Raw genomic sequence first — 18760 nt, 5'->3', positions numbered from 1 at the left:
AGTCCTTTCTCTTTGTTTTTGGACAAGTTTTGCCAGTGGTCTATCAATTTTATGGATTCTCTCAAAGAACCAGCTTCTAGTCCTGTTGATCTGCTCTACTGTGGTTCTGGTCTCTAATTCATTGATTTCTGCTCTAATCTTGGTCAACTCCTTCCTTGTCAGTGGGTTAGGCCTGTCCCTCTGTTGCTGTTCCAGTTTCTTGAGGTGAGAATATAGAAACTGCATTTTAGATTTTTCTATTCTTTTGAGTGAGGCTTGGATGGCTATGTATTTCCCCCTTAGGACTGCCTTTGCAGTATCCCATAGGTTTTGGACCGTTGTGTATTCATTCTCGTTGGTCTCCATAAATTGTTTAATTTGTTTTTTGATTTCCTGGTTTACTGAATCATTCTTGAGCAGGATGGTTCTTAGTTTCCAAGTGTTTGAGTTTATTCCAAATTTTTCCTTGTGATTGAGTTCCAATTTCAAAGCATTGTGGTCTGAGAATATGCAGGGAATAATTTCAGTCTTTTGGTATCNAATCTTTTGGTATTAGTTGCGACCTGTTTTGTGACCCAGAACATGATCTATTCTTGAGAATGTTCCATGTGCATTAGAATAGAATGAGTATTCTTTGGTTCTGGGGTGTAGTGTTCTATATATATCTATGAGGTCCAACTCGTCGAGTATGGCATTCAAAGCCTTTGATTCTTTGCTTAGTTTTTGCCAGGGTGTTCTGTCTATTTCTGATAGTGGGGTGTTGAGGTCCAGTATTATTAACATATTTTTATCTATATGTCTCTTTATTCTGGTTAAGAGTTGGCTTGTGTATCTTGCTGCTCCCCTGTTGGGGGCATATATATTTATAATTGTCATATCCATTATTGGATACATACCTTAAGAATAACTTAGTGCCCTTCTGTATCTCTAACTGTAGTCTTTAGTTTAAAATCCAATCTGTCTGATATGAGAATTGCTATCCCAGCTTTCTTTTGAGGTCCATTGGCATGAAAGATGGTTTTCCATCCCTTTACTTTCAGTCTGGATGTATCTTTAGGCAAAATGAGTCTCTTGTAGACAGCAAATGGATGGGTCATGTCTTTTTATCGAATCTGCAACCCTGTGGCGTTTTATGGGAGCGTTTAGGGCATTCACATTGAGAGTGATTATTGAGAGATATGATTTTAATGATTTTAATGATGTCATGTTGCCTGTAAAGTCTTTGTTTCTATTGATTGTAACTTTCTGCTCTGTATCACTCTTGGGGCCGTTTTACTTTTATAGAACCCCCCCCCCTTAATATCTCCTGTAGGGCTGGTTTCTTGGTTATGAAATTGGTCAGTGACTGTCAATTCTGGGAGGTCTTTATCTTTCCATCAGATCTGAATGACAGCCTTGCTGGATAAAGGATCCTTGGCTGCATGTTTTTCTCTGAAAGAGCTTTAAAAATTCCTCCCCAACCCTTTCTCTCATTCTGGGTCTGTGTAGACAGGTCTGACATAATCCTCATAGCTTTGCCTTGGTACGTGAGAAATTTCTTTGCCCTGGCCGCTTTCAATACTGTATCCTTGGATCTAATATTTGCGAATTGCACTATGACATGCCGTGGCGTAGGTTTGTCGTGGTTGAGCTTGGGAGCGGTCCTCTCTGCCTCTTGGACACGAATGCTTGTTTCCTTTGCTAGATAAGGGAAGTTTTCAGCTACAATTTGTTCAAATATCTCTTCTAGACTCTGTTTTTCTCCACCCCCCAGGGGATGCCGATGATTCTGACATTGGAACATTTCATTGAGTCAGTAATCTCGCGTAACCTACGTTCTTGAGATTGGATTTTTTTGAGCCAAGTTTCTCTTTTAGCTTTGTCTTCTACCAACCCATCCTCCAATTTGCTGATTCGTTCTTCTGCCTCATTTACCCTGGCCATCAGAGCATCTAGTTTTGACTGCATTTGATTCATAGAATTTTTAATTTCTGCCAGATTCGCTCTCATTTCCGCCCTTAGAGAACCTATATTCTCGTTAATATTTTTTTTTAAGGCTACACATTATCTTGACCATTGTTACTCTGAATTCCATTTCTGATAATTTGGTTATATCCATATCCATTAGTTCTGTGGCAGAGGCCACAGACTCATTGTCTTTTCTTTGCTGGGGGGGATTTCTCCTTCTCATCATTCTGATGAGGAGAGGTTGCGGGGTTGTCCAGAGCCCAAATTATTGACCGGGACCCAGGCCGTGCACCCTTGTTTTATAGGGATCTTAGGGATGTGGGCTTCTTGATTTTTCAGCCTGCCTTCTGGGGGCGGGGCCTGCCGCACCGATACTCAGGAAACCCTGTTTGGGTAGAGTCTTGGTGTCCCCTGCGAGGGGGGATGGGGATGGGCACCCTGTGAGCCGATATTTCCAGGCTTTTGTTCTCTGGTGGCTTTCCCTGGCGGTCTGCTGTGCCTTTTCTGAGAGAGCAGCAGTGGCCGAATCCCAGCCTCTGTCTCAGAACAGAGAGATCACATCCGCTCTCCACTGAGCTCTTCTGGCCACTTTAACTCTGTTTCTGTTGGTGCTGCTAAACCATACAGGGTCCCTGTATGTGCCACCCACAGCCGGCGTCCCAGCCCTCACTTCCAGGGCTGGCTCATCTCTGTCCTGTGTGTTTCGTTTTTTTAATTTTTTTAAAGATTTTATTTATTTATTCAACAGAGATAGAGACAGCCAGCGAGAGAGGGAACACGAGCAGGGGGAGTGGGAGATTTATTCAACAGAGATAGAGACAGCCAGCTGATGTGGGGCTCGATCTCATAACGCCGGGATCACGCCCTGAGCTGAAGGCAGACGCTTAACCGCTGTGCCACCCAGGCACCCCTGTCCTGTGTGTTTCTAACACTGCCAGCCGTCAGCCGCCCCTGCGTGCTCTGGAGCTCCGTTTTCAGTCTGGTCGCACGCGTTCCCAGGCTCACCGTCTCAGTCTGCTCTCTCACGGGTGCCGGTCCGCAAGTCCACCCACTCCCCAGCACAGGTGGCTACTGCTTCCTGGCGCCCGAGCACGGAGGCTCCCTCCCCCTTCCGTTTATCTTCCGATATCTGTGTGAGGATTCACGGCTCCCCGCTTCGTACCTCAATACTCAGTGATGGAGATGATCATTTGTAGAGATCCAGATGTATCTTCCTGCATCTCGTGCTGGTTCCGTGGGTGTTCAGGCTGATCTGGTACCTATCCAGCTCGACTTAGGGGACCGGCTGAAAAAGGCGACCCCTACTTCTCCGCCATCTTAACTCCTCCCCCCTAAAGTCCCGTTTTTATGCATTTTGAAAGACTGGCTGATGAGAAAGAGGCAATTTGGAAAATGCTAAACACATAAAATGTAGGTAGTTACAAAATTCTAAGCAGGTTTCGTGGTCTGTATTTTTTCAGGTGTATAGTGTTAATGGAGCATAGAAGGGCGTTCTTAGACTGTCTCCTTTGTGTTCTCACAGAACATTGACCTTTTAGAGCTTTTGTTACACTCAGCTCATCTGTGCTCTCTCCCACGTCCTGCTTCTGGGCTGAGGGATCTTGGCTCCAGGTTTACTCTTTGTTCAGGAGTATCTTGGGTATCTCAGTATCTTGATTGTCCTTGATAACTCGGGCAGGAATCTGCCCCGGGGATTGTTGTAGAAGACCACAAAAGGGCGGCTCTGCAGCCGTCCACAACTCCTTCAGGTGTGTGTGTGTGGGGGGGGGGGGGTTGCATTATTATTGTAGCAGATGATAATATTTCCTATAATTTTAAAGTTTATAGTTATATAAATATATCATAATTTTTCTCCTGTAAATAAAAAAGAAGTGATTTCATAGTATTTAAGGTGTAAGTGGAATTGTGCAGGTTTTTATTTTTAAAAAAACATGTTTCAAAAGTGATACACAAAACAGTTTTTCTTGATGATTTTATCTCAAGCGTCTTCCTTTCCCCATGTACACCCGATCATATTGCCCCCATTTATTTTCCTTCTGGCACCTTTTCACAATTTAAAATTATCTTGTGTGTATAAAATGATTAGATATATGTTATTTATGTAAACAATATTGTATATGTTAGTGATATGATCTGTTACTTATATATGTTAATCGTTTAGATAAAACCAAGGTCAGAATGGGTTGGAAATCAGATATTTGGCTCTTAAAATGATAGAAGTCCATATAATTAGTTGGTCATAAGTTAGTTTGGTTCACATATAGAAGTTCTTACTGAAGCCCAGAATAATGGTTTAATTATTGTAGGTCTGACAATTTCCAGGATTGTCTAACAGTTTTATGAGGACTTTAAAATTATATTCTCCATTTCATTTTCCATTATCCTTTATCTCTGAAATTATAGTTCTTTCTCCATCCATAATTCATACATGTAGTACATTTTATAGAACATCTGCTCTGTACCAGCTCCTAGGGATACAAAAATGAACAAGCTCCTCGTCCTGTCCTGTAGAAGCTTACGTCTAGGAAGAGAGTCAGACAGGCCAGGATGGGAGTAAATTCCAGGGCAGTGGGAGTGTTAGCCAGCCCACAGTTAGGGTTTTGAGCAAGAGACTTCTAAGTTGAGAACAAAAAAGTAAGAATTAGCAACTGTTGGTGGTTGTGGTGTGTAAGGAGGCATGACATGGGGGTAAGCTTGGGGGAAGAGGAGAAAAGTGGTTCCAGGAGAGGAAGTACCATATGAAAAGGGTCTGGAGCACTCAGGAGAAATGGACATAGCTTTTGCATGGAAGGAACATAGATTTTTGAGGTAGAGATTGGTGTAAAATGCAGCTGGGAGTGTGGACAGAACCCAAAATAGGAAGGGGTTTACAATGTGATATGCTGTGTCTGCAGAGGAAATCCTGGAGGGTTTAAAACAGAGGAGGGACATGGTTGAACTTAGGGTACATGGACAAGTTGATGTACTTATGAGTTAGGTACAACCATCCATCCTACAATAGCTTATCTGATTCTAAAGTTGGAATGGAAGAGGGATGAGAATGGCCTAGAGCACAGCCATCCCTATTTAAAAAAGAAACAAAAACAAAAACCAAAAGCCCTTTGAAGTGTACAGCTTACCATATGGGAAAATTAATTGCTTAAGTAACACCTTATAAAGTAAGAGTCAAGTCAAAAGATGGCTCCATCCTCCATCACACTTTTATTTTTTGTTCTTTCCTCCACCTCATTTTCCCATCCTAGAACAACAAGGTCACACTCTTTCGCCAGCTACAGCAGATGACGTATTGCCTGATTGAGTGGCGGTCCCAGATCCTGTCTGGAACCCTCCCCAAGGATGAACTGGCAGAGCTCAAGAAAAAGGTCACAGCCAAAATCGATCATGGAAACAGGTACACCAGGGATGATTTCACCGAGAGCTTGGAAAGAGATGGGCACATTCATGCTAAGGGCATGGATGGCCATCATTTTTGATCTTGGAATTGTCAAAGAATGATGCTTACTGCTCTCTTTTTGCATTGGAGAACTTTTAATTTTGTTGGGAAATGTGGCAGTCCCTTGCATAGGCCATACCCTGTGTGGGATCTCTGGGTCAAGGGGATGACAGACGATCAGGGAAGATGGGACTTCGCTGCCAAACAAGACTGAAAGGGACAGGGCATCTGAAGTCACATTTTCTGAGGCCTGCATCAATCTCAGTTTTTATTCCAACAGTGGATTTTAAGTCAGCATCAGACTCATTCTCTGTCTTTCTCTTCACGTTCCCTAACTGGGACCATGGTGTGTAGCATATGAAAACCAAATTTACAAGAAGAGTAAAACATATTTTTAGCCTGTTGATTATGTCTCCAGTAACCTCTAAAGAGTTAATCACTTCATTAATCTTGTGATTAGCTCAAGTAGATATATAAGTTATAGACATTATTGCCCTTTAGAAAGTGAGAAATCAGTCAGCTCGTCAGTTACCGGTGGCCTGGGTTGCATCCCTCCTGAACAGCTCCTTTTAAAAGCCTGGGTTGGTTCCTTAGTTTTGTTGATGCTGTGTTTGATATTTCATTTGGTTTTCTAAATTTCTTCAAGTTGTGCATATGTGATTTTTTTCCCCTTCCCCCTTTGCCTCAGGACTCTTCTGACACCTGGTAAAATACAGCTCGTTACCCTACTCACTTAAATGTTATAGATTCTGACAACTGTATTCAGAAATAGCTGGAGTGAATACAGATACAAGATTCAGAATCAACCATTATTTGAAATCTCCTATGTACCCTTCACATATATTATTGATTATAACCCATTTTATGGTTAAAGAAATAGACCAAGTGAGGTGAAGTGATTTATTTCCAAGTTACAGAGATCATAAGTGGGGAAGTTGGAATTTGAACCCCAAACTTACGATTCTGTGTTTAGTGGTCCCTTCTTAGGGTTAAGAATGAACTGTTCCCTCCCTTGTCACCTGTCCATTCATAGGACTATAACCACGGGTTATATTGCCAGTCACGCACTGGGACGTTTCTTCAAAAATAGCTATGGTCAGCTAAGTCAGGTCCCTCCTTGCACCTCTGCTGCCCCTGTATTTTTGAGACTTGTCACAGTATTACATGGGCCTAGAGGGTTCTGATCTTCAGCATAGGATGTTAATGTCCCACAGACAGACATGCCTGCCATCCCACCAGCCTTTAGAAGCAGCCTAAGAAATGAAGCTGCCTCATTAGTGTGTCAGTGCCCAGTCTCGGAGCTGCCAGCAAGATCCTGTTGCTCCTGCGTCTGGTGGCCTGTGGGTCTGGCTGCCATGGAAAGGAACCTGCCAGATTAAATCAGTTGATGGAGATGCTACAAAACAGGGAGAGGAGGGTAATTAGACATTTTTGCTTTCTTCCCAAAGACTTAGCACATTTCACTATTACCCCTCTGCTTTCTTGCTTTTTGAACATCCCTGCTCCCAAATTGCTGGTTCCTGGAATGTACGCTGGGCATTCAGATAGCAGTATCCTGTTTCCACCACAGTCCCCAACATCTTGGAACTAAGCACATTTTTTTCCTACTTCTTTGTGCACATTGGGCATAAGAGCCTGGGTAGGGATTGTGCCCTGCATAGACCACATGGCTCTCAGTTTTCCTCTGTAACACTCAGAGCTATGACTTAACACAGCTGGGCGTGTTCTCGCGCCGGTTACTGCAGTAAGACCTGCCATGGATGGAGAGTGTACTATATACTAGACACTGCGTTAACGTGCTTTACGTGTTATCTCATTAAATTCTCGCAACAACCCTGAAGGGTAGGGAATATTTACAGATGGGGAAGTCAGGGCTTTGCAAAATTAAGTAAATTACCTGGAGTCCTCTTGCCAGCATGTATTCAAGCCAAGATTCAAATCCCGATCTGAGTAACAGTAGAGCCCATGCTATGAGATAGGTTATGAGATTCCACCAGCCAGGACCTACTTCACCGATCACATTTAAGACAGTCTTGAATTAAAGGCTGTCCTCAACATTGAACTTTTTTTTTTTTTTTAAAGATTTTATTTATTTATTCGACAGAGATAGAGACAGCCAGCGAAAGAGGGAACACAAGCAGGGGAGCGGGAGAGGAAGAAGCAGGCTCCTAGCGTAGGAGCCTGACGCGGGGCTCGATCCCACAACGCCGGGATCACGCCCTGAGCCGAAGGCAGACGCTTAACTGCGGTGCTACCCAGGCGCCCCTCAACATTGAACTTTTAAGGAAATCAGGCAAACTCCCCAGATATTTATGCACTGGCCTATCAATGCCAAAAATAGAAGATCGGGGAAGAGGCGTTGATCAAAGGAATCTGGTCAGAAGCAGTGATGGTTTTGCCTTTTCTGTGGAGTTTCTGCGGAACAAATTACTTTGCATATCATATGAGTTTGGTTAACATTGCCATACGTTTTCATAACTTATTTACCACAAGTTATGTGGAAAGGAGGCAGAAATCAAAAAAAGAAAAGCCACGGAGCTGTTCTTAACTTGACTGGTCCAGCACCCAACTTTCTAACCATGAATCCTCTGGGTTCTTTTCTGGGGACTCCTCAGGAAAGGGTCTGTTCTTAATAAGGAGAACTTGCTGATGACTCCTTTCTTTCTAGAATGCTTGGATTAGATCTGGTAGTGAGAGATGACAACGGGAACATCTTGGACCCAGATGAAACCAGCACCATTGCCCTCTTCAAGGCCCATGAAGTGGCCTCAAAAAGGATTGAGGAAAAGATCCAAGAAGAAAAGGTACACTTCCTCCAATGTGCAGATTTGGGTCACTGAGATTCCATTTTTCTTTTGTTTTTAATGAGAGAAAGGGAGTCGATAACAAGAGGTAGAAATGTTTAGAAAATCATTCGTTGCCTCATTGAAAAGCAAAACATAACAAAAAAATGAGGCAGTGATATACCTTCTGATACAGAAAGATTGCAAAGATTTGCATTAATAGAAAAAGAGCAAGATTCAGAACAGTGAGTACAGAACACTAGTCTTTGTGTTTCAAAAAGAGATATACATACCTCTGTGTTTGCATATGCATAGACTAATTCAGAAAAGATAGACAAGAAATTGATAATTAATTGTTGACTCTAGGAAGGAGAACTGGGTGGGAGGGAGCCTTTATACTGTGTAACCTTCTGTATTTGGTGTACATAATACAGTTTCCAAACTAAATAAAATAATATTTAAAAATAAAGCATTTGAAAGATTTTAAAAGTAACAATTGGACATTAAATAAAAATTAGAAAAGTACAGAGAAAGAGAACAAGAAAAATTCCCCATAGTGTGATGGCACAGACCCAGCTGTATTGATATCTTGGTATATATTCTTCCAGTCTTCTGTCCTAATGAGTAAAGGCTTGTGTTCATGTAGTTTGTAGTTTTGTTTCTTAAGCACAGTTGTGATGATTAATTGTGTTTCTGGATCCAATGGCTAACCACACTTGAGAGTGAAGCCTTTCCAATGGAATCTCTTATTTGCAATGAAAACTGTTCCCAAAAAGAGGGATAATGGATCATCATTTTTGTGCCTCTGGCGTTCATTCAGAAGCCGTGTGAGAGATGAGAAATTCCTGAAGCTGCTAAGCCAGGAGTTGTCATTTTTAGACAGCACTTACTGAATTCGCTGGGCTCAAGGCCCTGAACAGGACAGTCTTTTTTTTTTTTTTTCCAAAGATTTATTTACTTACTTGAGAGAGAGAGCGTGAGAGAGAGTGCACATGCACAGGGTGGGGGAGGGGCAGAGGGCAAGGGAAAGAGAGAATCTCAAGCAGACTCCCTGCTGAGCACAGAGCCTGACATGGGGCTCTATCTCACAACCCCGAGATCATGACTGAGCCGAAATCAGGAGTCAGACGCTTAACTGACTGAACCACCCAGTTGCCCCATGAACAGGAGGACAGTCTTGATGGTCCAAATCATAGCGATTGTATTTTGTGCACTTGATCATCTGGCTGCATACGCACACTTTCTTCTCAGTCGGTGCTTCTGCCCTCAGGTGGCAATTATATTTGTCCCCTATTTGCCGGCCTGTGTCTTTGCCATTATTCCCCATTTGCTGAAACCAAGAGGCTTTTCTCTCTTTTCCTCTGTATTCAGTCAGTTCTTCAGAACCTGGACTTGCGGGGCCAGTCTGTCTTCAGTGCCGTCCACACCTACGGCCTCTATGTGAACTTCAAGAACTTTGTCTGCAACATTGGGGAAGACGCCGAGTTGTTCATGGCCCTCTATGACCCGGACCAGTCCACCTTCATCAGGTAGTGAGTCCCAGGCCGTCTGCTGTTGCCCCTGCAGAAATAACTCAGCCTTCACCTGCCACCCACCAGAGGAGCCCTTTGCTCGGTGTGAGAGCTGGAGATAGAAAAGGGGGTAGGATTGCTAAGTGGTAGAAAATCAAATCCTTCGGGCTACAGAGCCTTTCTGTATGGCTGCTGGAAGTGTGCAGTGACAGTTTGTGTACTCCCTGGGTCTTAGAATCACATAAAACTCATCAGAACATGGAGACGGGGACAAAGGGTTCAAAAGACCATGGGAGATGGGGTAAGGGAGGAATGCGTCAGCAGAGCACAGAGGATTTTAGGTCAGCGAAACTATTGTGTGTGATTCCGTAATGGTGGATGTGTGTCATCCTACATTTGTCCAGATCAGTTGAATGCAAGCACAAAGAGAACCCTAAGGTCAGCTGTGGACTCTGGGGGGTAATGAGGTATCAGTGTAGGTCCTTCAGTTGTAACAAATGTATCAGTGTGCTGGATGATGCCGATAGTGGGCGAGGCTGTGGGGGCGGGGCAGGAGGCAAGGGACATATGGAAACTCTGGCCCTTCCGCTCAGCTTTGTTGTCAGCTGTAAACTGCTCTAAAAAATAAAGTCTTTAAAAAAAATTTTGTTTAAGACTATAGAGAATGGTAATAGTCTTTGTTCGACTCCAGTCACGCTACTACTTAGCTGAGCAGCTAAGAAAACAGATTTATTTTTGAGCAGATGGCTAAAAGTAGTTACTGACAAATTGTTTATTTCTATAATAGAAATTGTATCTGAGTGTGATGGAGTACATTCCAGGGGATGGACTTGGAATGATTATTTTAAAATTATATTCCTGATTCAGCAAAGCTGAAACTTTTATACAAAGAATTGTAAGTGGAGAAAAGACGCCAGGCGGCATCTGGTAGAATTTGCTATGTCTGGCCCGTCCTGAGCAGAGTTTGTCTTGGGTCCGCCCCGGGTGTGCCTCACAGAACTGGGCTGCGGCGCGCCCGCTTCTGCAAAGCCGGGAGACCGGGGAGCCGCCACTTGGGTGCTACATTCTCACTGGCCTGATAAATTCAACGGAGCTTTTGGGGGCCTTCCTTGTACCCTGTGAAGTCTGTGCCGAGGGCCGCTCCATTGCCAGTTAGCCCTTTGTTATGGATAATTTTTTTTTCCTTCACCAGTGAGAATTACCTGATTCGTTGGGGCAGTAATGGGATGCCCAAGGAAATAGAGAAGCTTAATAACCTTCAAGCGGTTTTTACTGTAAGTCCTACCTTATGTTTAATCATTTTCCATGCTTACGATATTAGCAGATGCACATGGTAAGTATGTGGAAAACCTCAGAAATGGAAAGCTGAAAAGAAAAATCACCATAATCCTCCCAGCAGGAATAACCATTTGTTGATTCAGCAGTGTTTATTGAGCACCTGTTAGATGCCAGCTACTGACATAGACGCTTGAAGTACAGCTGTGAACACACCAGAAAAAACATCCCTGGTCAAGGAGCTGTTATCCAAAATGGGAGACAGTAAGAAACAATGATCACATAAATGAGTACATTGCATAGAATGTTAGAAGTCATAAGTACTTAGAGGGGGTGGAGGTTGGGGCTGGGGAAGGAGTGCTGTTTTAAAGAGGTGGGTTGGGGCAGACCTTCGTGAGAAGGGTCGTTTTGGCAAGAACTTGAAGTTGACAAGAGAGTGAGCAATGCTGGTAAAGAGAAGAGCGTTCCAGATCAAGGTTACAGCTCAGGCAAAGACGGGGATCTCGACTTTTTTGTTTGCTCATATTTTAATGGACTTTACGCTGCTCTCCTCCTCTTATCGAAGGAAGGAGGAGCGCTGCTCTCTATGGGTCAAGAGCAAGGGGGTTTATTGGCTTATAGCCTGGGGCATGGCGACTCTTTCTCTTGGGCTAGAATTTTCTTGGGGTTCTCTCACTTTTTTATGACATCGGTGCTTGAAATGCCCTAGAGCACTGCCACCTGCTCTCCACTAGGCCTGCAAGAGACACTCTCTTCCTTCTCTGCATTCTTTCCTTAAGCCCACACACGTATTTTACCTCCTTACTCTCTTACCACTCATAGGGCAAGGAAAATAGACTCTAAGGGAAAGCGCCAAAGTACGTGATAGGGAGCAGGGAGCAGTGGACCCAGTACAGTCTAATCACCATAATAATCATATCGTAATCACCACCATTCTTTCTTTTCTCCTTATTATTATTTATTCCTTCTGTTAACGTCCCGTTTCTGGAACAAGCACTGTGTGATTACTGCTTATGCGCTGACCCACCTGTATCTTTACTGCCTGGTAAACAAAGAGAAAGAGCTTGAACTCTTCCTGAAACCTCTCTTCCTGAGTTCACAGATACGTGGATTTTCTCCTAACACCAAAAGGCATATATCAGTCAATGTGTACCTTGAAAAAAACACATTAAAAAAGGAATTACTGAATTTTTGGTCCATCTTCTGGTTGATAGCATTTTAGAAAAGCTGCATTTCATCCCCTTTCCCCCACCTCTCTACCAATCAGGATCTTCTTGGGATGCAGATGTCGTGTCCAGCCTTTTCAGTTAAATAAAATGCGGTGACCACTTCCTTGATCATTCTACAAAAACTTCTTTTACAAATTATTGTACCTTAATAAACAGCATCCGTGTGCCACAATTTATGAAACTAGTCACCCGGAGTCTTTATCTGTCTGTTACTAACAGAAGCCTCACAAAGTCTAGAGCAGAAATTCAGGGTTGATGCTATCATTGCTATGTATTCCTATCTTGGAGACCTGAGTTAACTAAATTATAGAGGATGGATTTGGAATGACTATCTAGAAAGTAATTCTTGATTCAGTAAGGAGGCCTTGGACAGCTGTTTCATGAAAGGAATTTGAGATGCAATTAAATTATTTCTGGTGTTAAAGAGAATGAGATATGTGAGCTCATTCATGGGTTTACTCACCCATCCTTAAGAATACAAACAAGTGCAGAACACAAACCACAAAAAAACAGAGACATCTCATCTACACATCTTTCATTAATCAACATACACCCAGAAGCTCTCAATGAATACGTCTCATAAAACAGATGAATAATTACAGAAACCAGCACGTGTAAATTTGTCTGTTATAGTTGCCTCACAGGATTATTTGGAAGATGAAATATCTTCAGCATGTGTAGATCCCCAGTAAATGTCAGCACCATGCAAGCTTTGATTTCATTTGACACTGAAATGCATCAGGTGCCCAGCCACGTCCTGGCAGAATATAAAGCAGCAATGACAGGTGTCCCGATTTTTAAATACCCTGCTTAAATTGATAAATTAGAGACTTTAGCTTGAAAATGATCTGATTTCTCGATTTGAAGTAGGAACTGGGAAATCAAACAAATTCCTTCCCTTTTTGAGTACAGTCGTTTTCCTCTGATGCCCTGGTAGTTCTTGGGTGGGTGTGGGGGAGGGAGGAGTCATTCTGATACTCCAGCATTGGCAAATAGGCTCTGAACGGTGTCCTGTTGTTGAGTGAAAAGAGAAACAAGGGTGACAGGGTGATGCAGCATGATCTCCTTTTTGCCTGCTCTCTGCCCCTTTAGGACCTCAGTAGCACAGACCTCATCCGGCCCCGCATCAGCCTCGTGTGCCAGATTGTCCGGGTGGGCCACATGGAGCTGAAGGAGGGCAAAAAGCACACCTGTGGGCTCCGAAGACCTTTTGGAGTAGCAGGTACAGAAAACCCAGAGACAAATGTAAATGGTGCAGCCACTGTAAAGGACAGCACGGCAGGGCCTCCGACAATTAAACATCAAACTTACGATCCAGGAATCCCACTTTTGGGTGTCTACCCAAAAGAACTGGAAGCAAAAGGTCTCAGGATGCTTGTACACCTGGGTTTAGAGCAGCGTTATTCACACTAGCCAAAAGATGGAAGCAATCCAAGAGTCCATGGATGGATACATGGATAAAGAAAATGTGTTCTGTCCATACAGTGGAATATCATTCAGCCTGAGAAAGGAAGGAAATTCTACAATGTGGATGAACCTTGAGGATGTTGTATAAACTGAAATAAGCCAGGCACAAAAAGATAAACACTGTGTGATCTCACTTATATGATGTACCCAGGGTGGTCAGATTCATAGAGACAAAGTAGAGTGGGGCTTGTCAGGGACTGGGGGAGGGGGAGATGGGGGGAGTTAGTTTGGGAAGATGGAAAAGTTCTGGAGAAGGATGGTGCTGATGGCCGCACAGCCTCGTGAATGTGCTGAATGCTGCTGTACATTGAAGAATGGTTAAAACAGCAGGTTTTACCCCCGCCACATGCACACAATTGAAAATAGGAGGAAGGGAAACCCAGAGACAGGGCAAGATGAATTTGGTTGTCAACGTGAGTATCAGACACACAGCGTTCACTGCCTGAGGCTACCAGTTATCTTTTCTCTGGGGTTCTGTGTCCTCACCTAGACCCTGCCTCCTTTGTTTCTCCCTTGGTGACCCTCACAGTGCCTTGTGCACAGTAGGACTGTAGGAAAGCCTCAGTTGTGACTACTGGCATTCTCCCTGCCTGAGGGCTGTGTATTGATTTCAGTCCAATAAAATTCTCTCTGGAAAGCAGCTTGCCTGTCTCAGAGATTCACTCTTCAAAGGCAACATTGGGTTCGTAACCTCTTTCGAGGTGAGTCCTTGGCTTAAATCACGCCCCACAACCTCCCATGAGCCCCTGCATTTTCTTCTGTAGTTTCTTAAATTAAGGAAATAAATTCCTGGTCATACATTGACGTTCTGGTCACTAAGGAGTTTTGAAAGCTCATAAAGTGCCATAATTCTCCTGGAACAAATGGCCAGAAAATGTCAGCAGGACTGACCTTGTGGGTTGTGTGGGCAGCGAGGCTTCCTCTCCATGAGACTGAGTATATTGTCATTCCGTGACCAACCTTGCACTTCTACTTGGTGCTCAAGGTCTGCTGGTCTCTGAGGAGGGCACAGTGTTACTCCTGAGAGATAATTAAAATGAAATCACAGAAAAGGCAAGGAACATTGGCCTAGCACAATTTAGCCATCTATATGACAATCCACTGAACTAAGAATTTAGGGCATTTTTTTTTAAAGATTTTATTTATTTATTTGACAGAGAGAGAGAGACAGCCAGCGAGAGAGGGAACACAAGCAGGGGGGAGTGGGAGAGGAAGAAGCAGGCTCCCAGAAGAGGAGCTCGATGTGGGGCTCAATCCCAGGACCCTGGGATCATGACCTGAGCCGAAGGCAGATGCTTTAAGACTGAGCCACCCAGGCACCCCGAATTTAGGGCATATTTAAGTCACTGTCATTCAAAATGGGCCAAAGAGATTTGAACATCAAGCTTTTGCTTGTTTTTCTGTTTCGGGATGGGTGTGTGTGTGTGTGTATGGAGAGAACAGTAATTTAAGCCTCGATGCCAAGCATTGATCAACAGAGATCTTGAGTAACTGCATGACGGCATTGACAAATGAACCACCCCTTGGAAGAGGGGGTGCGCCAGACATGGATTTTTCAGGGTTTTGTTTGTTTTTTTTTTTTTTTGGTACAGTGTTTTGCAGAGGTCTCTTAAGGGCTAACAGCAAGCTGACGGCATGGGCCACTTTTACAGCATCCTTTCACCAACATTATTATTTCCCAAGCCTGACCCACTGGCTTAGGTCACTTTGAGAAGGCATTTCCATCCTTATCCTTTAGTTTTTCATACAAGAAATGTCTCCTATCTCAGTACTTCTTCTAATCTCCAAACAGGTTATCTGGGGAGTAGATGGTGAGTGTGTGTTTTATGGCCAGACTGTAATTCATTAACCCAGGGCTCGCCTCTTGGCTGTGGGCCCTGCCTGGTCTGAACAGCTGTAGGGTGGCCCACTTAGTTTTCTGGGCAGCAGGGCATTGTTGGCTTAAAGTGATTTGGCCCCCTAATCGCTGTCGGGTTCATACCCTGGCTTCACCACTTAAAACTTCTGATCTGGGACAAGTTACCAACCTTTCCTGTGCTGGGTGTCCTTATCTCTTAAAGCAGGGCGAATAGTAGTGTTGGTACAAGTAATATAATAGATGCAGTAGGCACAGGACTGTGCTGTATTCATTGCTCCTCTTGTGCCCGAAGAAGCAAATCACTGCGTGATTTTCTGTTCTGCGCTGCTGGCGCCCTGGCTTCTCCCTGTGTCTGTGGAAGCCAGGTGCCACCGTGTTGAGTCCGAGAGACGGCTGACCCCTTCAAGTCTTGAGTTTCTCTCTCAGGTCTTCATTCTGTTGACACTCCTGACAAAAATATGTGTGCTCTGTGTCTGAATGCAGGCTTGCTAAAAAAACAAAACAAAACAAAAAAACAAAAAAAATATGGTTTCCGACTTCTCAAGAATTTAGCACTTGGCTGTGTAGAATTTAAAAAGCGGGTGGTCTGCCAGATCAATCTGAGAAAAACCCAGACCACTGCCCGCACTCCTGATGACTTGTTCTGCAGACTGGGCACAGGGAATCATTGCTGGTGAAGACCTACATGTCCCCATGTGGTATCTTTCTTCTCTGGTGTCCTGTGTTTGCAGATACTGTAGTTTTCCATAGTCACTTACTGAAGCCTGAAGCAATTAAGTTCTTTAATCAAGTTTTATCTTTTTCCTAGTGATGGATATTACTGATATCATACATGGGAAGGTGGATGACGAAGAAAAGCAGCATTTTATTCCCTTTCAACAGTAAGTACTTGGGCATTTATCCCGGGTGACTTGAGACCTGGATCAGTGCTTTGAATGATCTGTTAACACAGAACCAGGTGCTGGGAACCATTTGCTTAGTTACAGAAGGAAAGCCTGGTAAGCTGGAAGATTGGGAGATAGAAGCTCATGGAAGACTTTATTCAAGGTCCTTTATATTGGGGTCACATGTAGGAGGGTGAGCCTGACGTTTTTGATTCTACAGAAGGGACTAATGGAATAGAAGGGGCAAATCTGTATCTGCACCAAAAACCGGAGAATGGTGCCCCGTGGGTGTCAGAAGGGCCAAAGTCTGTTTGTACTCTGTTGTCTGGAACAGGTATTACAGAGGACAAGGCATCATGTAGGACAGCTTGGGGCTTCTCCAGAGATCTTGCCAGAATATAAAACGTGGTCTGGTAGGTATGGAGGCTGTGGCTAATAGGCTTCCAGCTGCTGCTGCTGCTGCTGGGCCAGGGACCACACTTTGAGTAGAAGGAGTTTAGGAGGTTTGAGAGTGAGGGGCTGACTGATAATGCCTGGGCTCCTGCTGGCGGATGGAAAGCCAGCCTGGGAGGACGTGGAAGGATTCCCTGAAGAGCTCTGCTAAGGCCTCCCCACTGAGCTTCAGGAGCTGGAGCCCCATGTGGGCCCCTTGGGGAGTCGGGGCCAGCAGATGTGAACCCACATGGCTCTGAAGAAGTGTATGTGTGAACATCGTGGCTCTAGCAGTCGTGCTCACCTTACCCAGGGCGCGGGCGGTGGTGGCCTCAAGGAGGCCACGGACGATGTTGGAACAGAGTCCTAACAGGGCGGTCGTGTCAGTGAGGGAAGGTGACTGCCTCAGCCAGCCTGCAGCTGCCAGAGCAGATCAGTAGAGCCGCAGAGAATTCTGGAAATCAGCCCAAGGATACTTGAATTAATGTATGATTTTTAAAAAGTCATAGCACAGACCAGTGGAGAAATCGGAACCAGGCAGAGATGAATTGTTTGACACCGTTAGCTACCCATTTATGAAACCTAAGTTAGAGCCTTGTCTTACAGCGTGTTCCCCTGGAAATTCCGGATGATTAAATGTGTAAGTGTAAGAACTAAAATCTTAAAATACTACAGGAAAATAGAAGTTTTATGTAATAGTGATGTGTGGGAGGCCTTGCTGACTCAGACTGCAATGATCTGACCGAAAAAGAAAAATTGACAGGTTAAACCACACAAAAATTTTAAATAACTTAGGTACAGGATAAAATTTAGTAAAATCTTTGCAATGTGTATGAACACAGGATGAATATCGTTACTCTATAATTAGTAGAAATTCATAAGGATATGAACAGAAAATAATATATGCGTGTATATATACACACACAAGCGTGCACACAGACCCTATAAATTGAACCTGTAAATTCATTGAGAATCAATGCAATGCAAATTGAATAGGAGGTTTGGTATTTGGTTTGATCGAGTTTTAAAAGTATATACAATATCCAGAGTTTGGCTGGGTAGAAGGAAATATACAGTACTTATAAGAATATAAATTGTTACAGTTCATTAAAAGCCTCAAAATTTAGGTATTTCAGAGAATATACTCCATAATTAACAGTGATTATTTCTGTTGATGTAACCAAGGTGATTTTGCCTCATTTTTGTTTGACTCTGTGATTCTATTTTTGTACAAAAATATATATTATATGTAATTTTACTGAAAGTATAAAAATCTTTATCTTTCAGTTTAAAGCACACCACCTTTAGACCAGTTTCTAAGTATAATAGTACAAATAGCTCGTGCTAGGTAGCACTTCCTTCCTTCATCCAGAGGCTGCTATTAGTAATTTTTAAATGCACTTATCTAGTATCCTACCACCTGTATACTGACCCTCCAAGAATGTGGTGAGGTAAATATTTTATGTAGCTTAATGCTAATATGAATTATGGAGTGACTTTCAAATTCATGAATGCTGATCCCAGTATAAATAGATACATACACATTCAAATATTAAATATATTAAGTGTAATGAATATATTACCTAGAATTTTATATTAATACATTAAGTTAAATGTATCAATATATTAAATATATGACTATCTTAAACATTAATGAGTAAATATTAAATAAATAATACAGAGAATAAATATGAACATATATTTAGAAATATTAAAGTGTATATATTATACTTATGATAAATATGAACAAGAAGAACTTTCACGTCCATGGATGTTCCTATTACATATACGTATAAAGTTATTTGTCACTATTATATGTGCATTAGGTATTATATATATGCTTGTTATATGTATGTGTACATGATTGGAGCAGCATGCATGGATGTGGACGTTACTCTGTATGTTTATCTCACTTCTGAGGTGGGTTTCTTTCTTTGGTTATGTGCCCCCCGCCTAATTTCT

At 43.0% G+C, this 18760-nt stretch overlaps 1 protein-coding gene across 3 annotated transcripts in view; it reads left to right on the top strand.

The window, feature by feature from the left end:
* Window positions 1-18760, top strand: part of DOCK5 (dedicator of cytokinesis 5) — a 213681-nt gene that overhangs the window by 93200 nt on the left and 101721 nt on the right. For all 3 annotated transcript variants that reach the window (XM_034661245.1, XM_034661244.1, XM_034661246.1), the window contains exons 6-11: window positions 5169-5317; window positions 8028-8163; window positions 9514-9671; window positions 10846-10927; window positions 13250-13379; window positions 16291-16363. In XM_034661245.1, coding sequence (XP_034517136.1) covers window positions 5169-5317; window positions 8028-8163; window positions 9514-9671; window positions 10846-10927; window positions 13250-13379; window positions 16291-16363 — 728 coding nt within the window. The remainder of the gene's footprint in view (window positions 1-5168; window positions 5318-8027; window positions 8164-9513; window positions 9672-10845; window positions 10928-13249; window positions 13380-16290; window positions 16364-18760) is intronic.

This window comes from Ailuropoda melanoleuca, chromosome 5 (genome assembly GCF_002007445.2).
Source record: "Ailuropoda melanoleuca isolate Jingjing chromosome 5, ASM200744v2, whole genome shotgun sequence".
NCBI lineage: Eukaryota > Metazoa > Chordata > Mammalia > Carnivora > Ursidae > Ailuropoda > Ailuropoda melanoleuca.
Note: the sequence above shows the minus strand (reverse complement) of the source record. Positions and strands in the feature narration are given on the sequence as shown.